The 12,576-nt window shown below is 37.6% G+C and overlaps 1 protein-coding gene across 8 annotated transcripts in view; it reads right to left on the reverse strand.

Annotated features, from left to right (window-relative positions):
* The window catches only part of ENOX1 (ecto-NOX disulfide-thiol exchanger 1), a 371,690-nt gene that overhangs the window by 40,246 nt on the left and 318,868 nt on the right, over window positions 1-12,576 (reverse strand). For all 8 annotated transcript variants that reach the window (XM_057409723.1, XM_057409722.1, XM_057409716.1 and 5 more), the window contains exon 12: window positions 4,355-4,539. In XM_057409723.1, coding sequence (XP_057265706.1) covers window positions 4,355-4,539 — 185 coding nt within the window. The remainder of the gene's footprint in view (window positions 1-4,354; window positions 4,540-12,576) is intronic.

The raw sequence follows: 12,576 nt of genomic DNA on the forward strand, positions 1-12,576 counted from the left end.
AAAATACTCTGGCAGTAGTTCAGGAAATTTCTGGCTTCTGAGTGCTCAGGTTCACAATCTGCATTTCTATTTGAGTGAAACTGATATTGTTTGGGGAAAAAAGGAAGACAAGACAAAAGAGAACTTTCATCATGCTGCACCAGAGTGACACCCATGTGGGTCATCAACAGGGCCAGAATATGTTCAGTTACCTGCTGAGACATCCTGAGCTAACAGTCAGTAGCACCCACAACTGTGTATCAGCCTTTATGTCAGCCCTACACCTATCACCCATAACTGTTACTATTCTGGCTTTCCACCCTGAGCACTAATTTTAGGAGAGGCACCCCTGCACATCCCCTGTTCATGCAATAACCCTATGGCTAGTCTTTCATGCATCACCGCCAACAAACAGGAGCTTCTGCTGTCCCTGTGTGTTAGGCATATGGACCTGAGCTCAGCTAATGAATCAGGCCCCTTAGGAGATGGGGGGTAATGAGGTGCCTCCTGAATGCCCCAGATGTACCCCAGCATGTGGAATAGCAGAACTGTAGGCACTTCTGTACATTTTCTGGAGAAAACATACATGGAAACATGATTTAAATGGGGATTTCTGGATGACACCGTTGCCTGCAGGAGCTTAAATTTAGCCCACCCTGTTCAGGAAGCTGCGAGGGGAAAGAACATCATCATATGTTTACATGATGCAATGAAGCACCATGAAGAATTACCAGTCTATTTGCAAGTGAACCAGTTTGGGAATCAGTACAGCTATGCCAGCATGGCTCCACGATGATGAAAAGGTAGAACTAACTTATTCAGTTAGAGAGCCATAGAAAAGGAGGTGTGTGCTGTAGGCTTAGGATGAACCTGAGGTTTAAAATATACCGTGAATGGCTGTGCTGTGAACAACTCCAGAAGACCAGTAAATATCTAAAACTTACTTGGACATATGCTAATGGTGCTATCTCCTATGTGGCAAGCTACCATTTTTCAAAGCTTGTTAACATTATAGATTTCAGACAGATTTTATAAAATATATGGAAACCACATCATTAATCCAATAGAGACTCACTGTCAAACTCTGTTGTTTTGTTTCAAAGCATGAAGGTGGCAAGTGCATTTCCTCAAGAATTTTCCTTAGTGGACAACAAAGAAGAAAAGCAGTTTTCATGCTTTGTTCTTGGAATGCCTGAAACATTTTGATGAGACTTTTTTCAAAAGAGTTCTGCTTGCTAATCCATTCGAATATGCTAACCCAAATGGTTAAAATTTGGAGAAATTACATACACACTGAAAACTGAGTCTTAGAATGGCAAGTGTTAAGCACTCTCAGGTGGTATTTTCTGCATTACCTATAGTCATGTACCTATGTACCTGGTAAAACATTCCAGAAAGAAAGACAAGATTTAAAAATTCCTTATAGCTGTGCTGTGAAGTATTGTAAAAATAGTTACAACTAAAACATCCTTCCTTGTGACCGCAGACATTGTTAAGGGATACTGAACACTGCTGGAAAGACATAGCCATTCAAAAAGTGATCTGCTTGGTATGTGTGTTCTCATACAGAAATAAATTGAAGGCAATACCACCTATGCAGCAGTGACAAGTTAATTCAATTTCCATCTCAAAATCAGGTAAAGTGTATCTCATTTGTTACCATGGATACAAGACATTATTTCCATTTGTTTGAGATCTCACAGTGGGTATGAAATTAAACTGTGACACAGCTTTATGGAGGAAGTTGACTAAAACCCCCATAAGTTCAATGTCATTAGTCCAAAGAATTTTCTTTTTTAGACAATAAATAAGCAAGTTGCTATTACTGCCCATAAAGTATACTCCATAAGAAAAATCTGTGTGATTTTGCTGATGCTACTTTGGATTGGTAGGAGTGATGGAAAAGAAAATAAACATTCATTTCATCAGTCCTGCAAATGTGTGAAAGAATATCTAGATGGTAGAAGTACATTAAAACCACACTGATGTTGTGTTATTTGCTACTGTTTGGCACCAAATATGTTTACAAAAAAATTTCTTGTTTTTGAAAATGCATCCACTTTTTCTCTAGATTTCAAAGTCAGAACAAGAAGAGGTGTACAAAAAAGTGAGGGAGAATAAAGAGGAAAGAAGGAGGAAGAATACATATTTTAAAGCTGACATATATGCAGGGTTCAGGAATTCAATGACATTTAGTTTACTTTGTTTGAAATTAATTTTAATATATACAAAAGGATAAAAGAGAATATAGGTCTTCTTGTTAAATTATTACTACTCAAGTCCTGATATATGTTTAATATTTCATAGACTGAATTCTGTAGATGCTGAGTACCTGCTGTAGTGATGGATTTCAGCTAAGGTTGTAATCTCTCAACATTTACAAAATGAAGCTGGAATAAAAGAGTCTACCTAAATCAAAGAGGTTTTTCTAAATATTCATGCATCAACTGCATGAAAAGCACAAAGGTTATGGGATGTCATGATTATGGCTAATCACTGAAATCCAAAACCATCATCCAGCTGTTTAATTGACTGATAATTTCCCACCAAATATTCTGAACTCCACCTCCTGTGCTCCTGTGTTGCTGCCCTCCTCAGCATATTGTCAGACTGGATTATCTGCAATGTCTTCTCCAGCTCCTTGGGCCATCTCTAATTATATCCCATTGGGAGTTAGTAGGTCTGACCCTGAGACGGCAAACTAGAAAAATTCAGAACCTCACAGCAAAATTGTCATGAACATAGTAACTCTCAGAGGAATAGGGACCATAGTGTCCACTGCTAGCTCTGTTATTGACTTGCATTATTAACATTTGCTTGAAGTTCAATAGAAATCTATTTGTATTCTACAGACTTGATTATCCTTCATCCAGCCCCCAGGTAGGAAATTATAATAACACAAAATGAGGGTTAGAGCTCTAGTGTTTTGATTTAGTAGTATTTTGTGCCCACTTTTCACTAATTTTAATGGAGAATTAGCACCAGGCTGAAATTTAGCACAATATTTATATATGCAGTTAAATTTAATGAAGCCAGTGATATTTAAGTATCCATTTATATAAGGATAAGATCATGAACAGACCTCAAGCATATCTAAAGTATACTGAAACCTGAAGTATTTCTGATTAATTACTTCATTGCTAAGTTCAGGAAAGATTTTATTCCTGAATTATCAATAACTTATTTTCTATTTTTCAAATATTTTGTTCAGAATTATCACACTATACCGTAAATCACCCAAATTTTATAAACCTCTGCATACTTAAAGGTGCTTATCCTCATATGAACACGTGTAGTTTTGTCTTGTGCTCTGTTATTTGGTGTTAGGCAGAATTTGCAGACTTGTTGGATCTGATGGGTACTGTGGTAGCCATGCAATTCCTAACCCAATGAGGCAGCTCATATGTAAGTGAATGTCTCCCGGTTTTTATCATAACAGAGCAGCTTAGTACAATCTGGAAGTGGGTATAACTTGTCCCCTTCTGGAATCTAATAACCAGGAGTGATAAAGGAGCACATGCTTCAGAACACAGAGGAAGGAATCTCTGCAGTGACATCTTGAGAAGTTCAATTCTAGCTCAGAACCCAATCCAGTGTCGTGTTGAGCCACTGCCCTGGCATTCTGTCATGTATCAGCTGACTACAAAAGGCTGGGAAGGAAAGACGTTATATACATGCATGTTGAATGAGGGGTGCTTATGTGTTAGTGGATGTGTCAGATGAAGCATTGGAAACAGTCTGATGTGCTTGCCAAGACATGCCCAGCACAATATCAGCAGCAACTAACAAACAAGGGAGAATGCTTACGGTAAATGCCTCCCTCTGGAGGGACACACTGCAGTTTCCCACTGATTGGTGTCAGAGAAAATGCTTTGTTGCTGCACTAACCCCCTTTAAAAAACGGGTGAATGAAAAGGTTACAGCCATTGGACAGCATAAATGATAAAAGCTCAGGAGATAAGACTGATGTTGCTATCCACTTGTAAGCTAGCAGGAGGCTAGCCTGGACAAGCTGGAGATGCCTCAGTCACCCTCAAACAAGAGCAGAAAAAAAGGCAAAACTGAGAAGCAGAGATGCATTTAAAGATGCAGATGAATGCAAATGAAGACACCACAGAATGTTGTCTGTGCTATAATGGACAAACTTTCTTGAAACTTTCTGCAGAATCAGGCTCAATTGAATTAAGTGAGGAGAGCAATAGAGGATGTACTGAAGTAATTTGCTCCTAACTAGAACATACATAAGGAGTTCTTTTAAAAGAACAGTTTACAGTTTATAACTACCTCTAAGTATGTCCCCAATTCCTCCTCCCCTGTCTTCCAGCTAAAATCCATCCTTCCTAAAGAAGACCAGTCTTTTCTTCCTTAGTAATACCTGCTGCATGCCTTGCATTGTCTGCTGTAGGAACTGCAGCTGCTGGTCCTTTGTAAGGCTTTCTTCTGTCCGAAACAGCTGTCCTTTCTCCTGTTTCAGGAGTTCCACTTCATTCCTATAAGCATCCAGCTGCCATCGAAGACTATCATTCTCTTCCTTCAGCGCATATGCTTGGGCAGCTAGAGCTAAGAGAAAATGAAAATGTGAAGGAATCAGTAAAATGGATTGTTTCCTTACAAATAAGGCAGAGGACATTGTCAGGGGAGATGACAATACAGCCAAAAAGCCAGTCAGACATTTCAGAGCTGAGACAAGACCCAGCAGAGCTGAAAATTATTGGGTTCTGGCAAACACTGTTGTTGGGAAGTTATTTCACAGAATGGAAGGACCCATAAAGTGACCCTGGATAATTCAAACGCTACTTGCAATCTGGCTGCTCAATTTACGCTTATATTTTAGGAAGAAACTGGCGTGCAGTCCAAGGGCAAAGATTCCACCAACTTTACAGCATTTTCCCAGTGATGTTATAGGAACCGATACAGCCATTTAGTACGTATATTAGTGTAGCAGCCAAATGTTCCAATCAGATCTGTGTTAAGGAATTTTGACTACATAAAGTTGCTGGATTTAGTCCCATGAGAGAGGAAACACAGAAATTCCTCTCCAATCTTACTATGAACTACTTTGTAGCAATGGTTATGAGGAGCCATTTAGACAGAAAAATTATGTAATAGAGTAAAATTATATAAAATGCAAATGCTCAAAAAAAGTGCTGGCACTACTAGAACATTACTACATTAAAGGCATTGAAAGATACTTAAGTCATTTCCTTAGGAAGCTCCATTTGGCCCCTTTTCAATTTAGAATGGCATTTTTATTATCATAACTGATAGCAGGTGTTTGTGAAGAAATCGATTAGTATGCAGGGATGGAAATTACATTTGCCAAATGACTTGCACAGTCTGCAATATAAGCTAAAATTTGTGTAGCAAAAGGCAGAAGGCTATAAAGCATGTACTAGGAACATTATTTAAATAAATTATCCAAACATAAATACATATAGGGAAGCATGGCATTCATTACTTTAGGGATGTGGTTATCATCCTATAGAAGAACCCATTTCTGGTAATATTTATACTTGGCAGAAGTAGTGGTCATTTGGCATAGCAAAGCGACATACTGTACTATTTTCCTTTTTGGAACCCGGTAACACAACAGCATTATAGAGCAGCTGTAATTAAAAAACAACTATCTACCATAGCCTATTCTATCAATATTTGGTAACTGAAACACATAAATGATTTACATTCCTGATTAAACAATTTCAGGCTTGGTACCACAGAATTCTTTCTTACCCACCTACAATAGCAATATCGTTAAATTCTAAATTACAGGAAATTGTATATTAACTCCATTTAATGTTAGGCCTCTCTTGCCTAGACTTCCACAGATAAAAGAGTTCCCTGTTCCCCAGGATAACATCATTCAAAATGTTTGTGAAATTATATCAGCACTTAGATAGAATGTCACAATATTTCGTTACCAACAAAAACATTTCATCCTTGGTAGGACAAATCTACCTTTTTCTCAGGTAATTTTTATTCATTTTAAAATAGTACAAATGCATTATCTAAAACAAAGTATAGTTAGCGCCTATTCAAATACAGACATGGATTGGTTTTTGCACTTAATTTGGATAAATATTTTACATAATCTCTCTGGAAGACTTAGCAACAGCTACAGTATTGTTACATCAAATTAAATTGTTCCGAAAAGCATGTAATCATCCTTCCATGACAAAAATTACCCTCAAGAAACTGAAATGATTAGTCCAACGGCCAAATAAGAGGATGAAATCCTTTTTAACCATTTTTTTTCTTGGTAAAAGTCTACAAGCTACTATAAAAGAAAGCAGATTAAAAAAAAAAAAAAAGAGGTCAAAGAAATAAACACAAAAACTCAAGTCAAGATGAAATAATTTGGGTTGGAAGGGACCTTTAAAGATCATTTAGTCCAAGCCTCTTGCCATGGACAGGGACCTCTTTCATCAGATCAGGAGCAGTAATTCATCTGCTCTCCATTACCTAATCCAGTTTTTAACAAACTCCTGAGTGTAAAGCCTGTGTACATGTTAATCGCTATCCTCACTAAAATGTGGTTTAGGACCAATATACACTCGAAATTCAGGCTGCCCTACCTACACAGCTGCTGTTGCATATTTTCTGGGTCACACTATAGCTCAGTTAGAGAACTCCTTTTTGGCCTCCTAGGTGTGTTCACGCTATTGTGCAGGGCTAGGAACAGCACAAGAAGTTTTCTACAAGGACAGTAAATCAGGAAGGATGGAAAGGGCTACAACATATTGCAAAAGTAAGTAACCAGTATGTGATAAACCTGTTTGTGTTTCAAAAAATAACACATCCAAATAGAACAGGTCACAGCATATATGAATAGTGAAGGTAACTGCCCATTTTTTTCTGCAGAAACACATACAGATTTTTACTGCTAAAAAAAAAAGAGTTGCACCTCTGAATGCCATTATTTTAAATATTAAATATTTTCATTATTTTAGAATTCTATTTAGTATGCCATCTTAAATCCTATATGACAGTAATTTACATTACGTTACAACCAAGAAGTCCCATCCAAGGACAGGTGCCCTGTTATTCTACTCCAGAAGACAAAGGCTGTGTTTGGAAGAGGTTACACTCTGTCTTAGGACAAAATGGAAATATCTCAAACAACCTAAAGTGAGAGAATAAGAACACAGCAGAGACAAGTTTGTAATATTAGTCAGGATTCCCAGAGGTGTACAATTTCTCATCAACATTCTTATACACTCTTGTGATCTTCCTAGCCACTCATAGTAAACAATTAAAGCCAGAGTACATTGTAGAAATATGTCCTTAAATAAGGAGGATGCAATACACCATACATAGCAGCAGTGCAACAGCATATTAGATTGTCACAGGCTTTTAAGTGAATTAATTATAGATAAGAGTCCAAAATGATACAACATTAAATGTACACAGTTCCTTTGCTGTTTAATTTAAAGCTGCAAATAGCTGGTTCTTAACATGTGCAGAGTGGTTAGCAGAAAAGGAAAATAAGTCAGAGACAGATATTGAGTGGACCCCAAGGGCTACAGCTCATTCAACACTGGGTAACTGTTTCAAACAAAATCAGAAATGTTCTTTGTGTTGACCTAACATAATTATAAATCTAAGATATTTACATTTTAGTGCATTAAAATTAAAATAATTCTGAATTCAGACCAATGTTCCCTTTGATTAAAAAAAAAAATATATATAAAACTAATTATATTTTAAAATTATTTTCATTATAATAATTATATGTATTAATATGTAGTTAATTTTCTACAAAGAAAGATGCTCAATTGAACAGTAAATTAAAATTAGAGGAGAATTGGGGGCGGGAAGGAATCTGCATCTTTAAAAGGTAAATATTTTTCAAATTTTTACAGAAATTTTTGCTCTGATTGAAAAAAGCTGATGAATGTAGTTTTAGTTGGAAAAAAAACACCGAAATGCTTACTCAGCTTATCTCCATGCTACTTCTCAAGCTATTTTAAGTTTGGTAGTTCACTTACTCATCTACAAAATTCCTCTCTGAGACACGATAAAAAGTATCTTAGTATAAAAAGACAATAAATGCTGGAAGCATTTACAGAAGAACTATATACAAGAAAGCTATATCAAAATAAAACTCTGTCAAGAATCCTGAATAGCTGCCTGTGGTGCAAGCAGAAGAAAATATTCCTACCTAAACAAACACAGCTGGAAACCAACTCAATATACGCTTTACAGCACTTTTTACTGGGGGATGCAAAATGATACCTGCCAGTCTCAGAGCAGTTGGAGGAAGATTATACATATATAAGTGGGAGAAGCCTTCACATTGATATTTTGAGGCCATCTAAAAGGTTAGTGTGATTTCCTTGTGCTGAGGCAGAAGTTCTATATACAGTTTGGCAACAGCCTCAGTGTCAAGATAGATTCAATGCAGTGGACTCAGGCTAGACCCAAATTGAAAGGACACTCTTTTTATAAGAAGTGACTGATCAGAAATCCGCTGAAGTCTAAGGACAAACTCATTGACTGATGCCTCAGAGAAAAACAAACTTTATTTTTCTAGGGCATCTGTCTCGGATAGTTAGGAGCATGCTTTCTTTATGAGTAGTACTGATCTGTACGTTTTACTTTTAGCTGTTGCTCTGTTGACTACATTTAAACTAATATATAATAATGCCCACTGGAGACAATGTAGAGTAAGCCTTCACAAGTGATACAGGGTAACTGAAGTATTTTAGACTCACATCATGTTGTAGTGTCCAGGAACGAAGTGAACATGCCACATATCTGGATGTATCTATGTATTGAGGCTATCAGGGGGAATTAAAAATTTTCTACCAGTTCTATTAAAGCACACCTGTGCTGTGCATTTCTCATTAGATGATCACTAGATGATGCCCTAATAACATTAGAATTACCATTAATGGCAGACTACTAATTCACAAACTAGGGACATTCTGAGATAAAATGCATAAGCAGGTTATCTCAAGAGTCTGAGGTAATCTGGAAGTAGTATCTGAAAAGCAAATGAGCAAACACTAAAAACAGTAACAGAAAATTCACTTGTAAATTCTAGAGCACAAACTTCCCTTAGGTCCTCCTAGCAGACTTTTCCATAGATTCTTTTTTTATAGATTCTTCTATACTTGCATAGAAATGGATCGTAAAGTTGCAAACTTCTGTGCTTATTCGTCTTTCTTCAGATTTTTGGTCTAAAGACTTCAGCAGAATTTCTTAGGATTTTGGAACTTTAGCCAATGCATCTATAGTGAGACTGATGAAAAAAGATGAAGAACGTATTGCTAAACCTTCCTGCCATCTGAGTTCTACTAATGCCATTATCCTAATTTTCTGACTTGAAAATAAGATTTTAAATTATATAATGCTCCTTTTGATAACAGCAATGAGAAAAGCATCAAAAAACTGCTAAAATGATGGCTGTTGTGATGGCAATTTTTGGCATCACTCCCATTGCAGAGCATTTACAACAGCTACTTCTTCAAAGAATTTTCAGCTTGAGGGACTGAACAAATGTGAGAGGACACAAAGTCCACAACTATAAATACAAACATTGAAAGTTATCCCTGGCCTCTAGCTACCTTGCTTGTTTTTCAAATAGGTGAACTGTGAGTCAGTCCAACCAAGGGAAAATCAGGTAGGAAAAATGTTTCTGGAAGGTCTGGAAGGGAGTGAGCTATTTCTTGATGCTGTAGAAAACAGGGTAAGTTATACAACAATGGCACTTGTCACTCATAAGGAAGATTGTCTTAGTGGAAGTATAGCATGGACAGTGTTAGAAGATACATTGGGTGTTACCTTGAGAAAGGGCTCAAAGAGAGAGATAAAGAACTCCTAGAAGTCAAACAGGAGGTCACAAGGTTTGGGTATGAATTTTGATAGAATAAATGCAGGAGGGCAGAGCTAAGTGGAACAACAGACAATTTTGGATGTGTGCTCAATATGTACAGGGAGAAAAAAGGAAGTGTGGAAAGACTCCTGGTGGTGGCACATGAAAGGGAGTGGCATTTTAACAGTTACTGGGTTAGGAGAAAGAGTGCAAAAGTGAGTAATGGGCTCAGTTTCATACTGAATGAGAAACTGTGAGAGGATACACTGGTGTGTAAGTGCTGGCATGTGTCAGGAAGGGGTTATGCTGAGGCTGTGGCTACCTTGAAGGAAAAAAGTTTCATACACTAGGTGGGACCACTGCACCCTCATTCATTTCACCCTATAAAGCTCTATTTAGTGCTTTAACTAGCAGGAAATTAGATTTTGTGCTACAGTCTGAGGATCTCATGATGGTCATTCATTGGCAGGGGTGTGTGAGGTGATGCTAGTGAGGGACCCACACCTTGAGGTGGGTGGGACGGTAAGGTTTGCAAGGTGATGGAAAGCATGGCCCTCATTGCAGACAGAAATTGCTGGATGGCTCCTGAGGTGGCGGGACGCACTGAACAACTGAAAAATTGTTAGCCTATGTTGTATGTATAACTGCCCAGGTATAGATCCACTTGTCTCACACCTGATTTTTGTAAACCCTACCATAAACACTGAGCTCTGAGAGCAAGTTTTAGCCATACATCCTCTGTGCACAGTTCAAAGGCATTTGGGAAAGCAACTCTTTAACGATATCTCCAAGAAGCTTACTGGAAGAGTAAGGCTAAGGTAAACCTTGAACACTTTGAGGCATCTTCTCAGACCACTTTATAATAGTGTCGTGTTCCTGAGTCCCCCAAACTCTAAATTGGTTTTGATCCATTGCCTCAAGTTCCTAGAGGAACTTTCTTTTCTTTATGGACAGTTACTAAATACCTGATCACCACCATAAACGGTGCTCGGATGTCAATGTGGATGCATATAAATATGTCTGATATTAGCAGATAAAAGCAACATTATTCCTACACTACATTCTTTAATAAATGCTTCTTTCATTGTTTTCCCATGTTTCTGCAAAAATAGACTATGTCACATGGATCTTTATAAAAAAGAAATCCTTTGGTTGAAGCTTAAAAGCAGCTATCTGACTAGCCTGAATAAACTCTGAAAACAGAATTAGAATGGTACAAAAATAAATAATTCGGGGCAATTAGAAGCTAACCAAGCCATGAACAGTTTCTTCTTTCCCCTTCAGACATAATGTAACCAAACAATGAAGCAATTTCAACATTTTTTTTTATGTTAGGTACACTTCATTTGAATGTCTCAGTACCTGCAATTTAAACTCTAAGAGCACTATTTATCCTATATGTAGAGGGGTTATTGTCATTAATGTTAGTGGGAGTTGGGCCCACACACTGGGAGGGAGATACACTCTTTTACAAAATCTGCTTTATTCAGGTGCAGTTTCTTCAAAGTCCTTTCTTCACCATGCAGCCTATGCTCAATGCAGAGAAACTCATTATACCAGTTACGTTCATGATGATACCAGATGTTCAAATTGAATACTCATGAGAATTATTTTCAGGCTTCCTATTCACATAAAACTTGCTGGCAAACAATTAGTAAGTGGAAGTACGCTAAAAGAAATAAAAATAAAAAAAGAAGAGGAAGAAGAAAAAAAGAAGAGGAAGAAGAAAAAAAGAAAGAAAAAGGAGAAGTTGCACCACCATTTAACTGCAGTTTTATCAGTTCCATCCAGTACAGACAGATGTAACGTTTGAGAAACCAAAGCATCTCTCCGAAGAGGGATTTTCTTAGTTTTCAAACCTTCTTCCTGCCTAGCAGACACAATAGCACTGTCCTTTCCTAGGTTTACTACACACGCAGCTTAGCAGTAATTTATGAAGGCTTATTATTTGTTGTGTAATGAAGCATATCTCTTTGCAAATAGAAAAGAAGGTGGAGGGAAACGGATGGCACACGACAGCCCAGCTGGGCCTGGTAACAAAGTAGCATGCAAACGCTGGCTCTGCAATGGACTAAGAATGCCCCAGAGAGCAGCGCTTCCAGCTCCTCTGGTGTTATGATGAGTCTCGTGATATCCGACATTTTATTTAAAGGCCTAGAGCGATCATTAACGAAAAACCTCCTTTAAGTTTCTGGACAAGTAGCTTCCAAACTTTCTAGAGAGTGGATCAGTACCAGCTTTCCATGTTTTACCATGGTCTCACAAACTCCAACTTTTAATTAAAAACACTAACAAGGCAATTTAACCTCAGTGTTTCAGCCAGTCCTAGGAATAAGGTGCAGATTGTTTACTACAGTCTTACAAATGATCGTTGACTCAGAAGCTCAGTTTGGGATCACTGAGCTAGACCTCATGGCTGCAGAAAACCACTCAAACAGTGAAAACGCTTTCTCTAAAGGGCTCAAAACCCAAAGGCTAATTTCCCACGTTAAGCCAATCTTTCTACCCCTCTTTTCATATTTTCCTGTCTTTTACCTTTGTATTGTTTATGTTCAGTTTACATCCTCCTTGAGCTCCAAATGCATGAGTCCATCTCTTTGTTCATTTGTAATTCTCACTTGCCTGACATTTCCAGATGTTTCTCACTTCCCTCACTCATACTTATTTTGCAGCATGTTCTCCAGTCCCCTCTTACCCAGTTCTGTCCCAGATAAATTTCAGCATTAAGTCTTTTGGACTTTTTCTACAAAGATGTCACATCAAATTACTGAAATGCATATTTA

The sequence above is a fragment of the Pezoporus wallicus genome, unplaced genomic scaffold (genome assembly GCF_028554395.1).
Source record: "Pezoporus wallicus isolate ANWC-B61680 ecotype Strahan unplaced genomic scaffold, APGP_CSIRO_Pwel_v1 contig_2543, whole genome shotgun sequence".
In the NCBI taxonomy this organism is placed as follows: Eukaryota; Metazoa; Chordata; class Aves; order Psittaciformes; family Psittacidae; genus Pezoporus; species Pezoporus wallicus.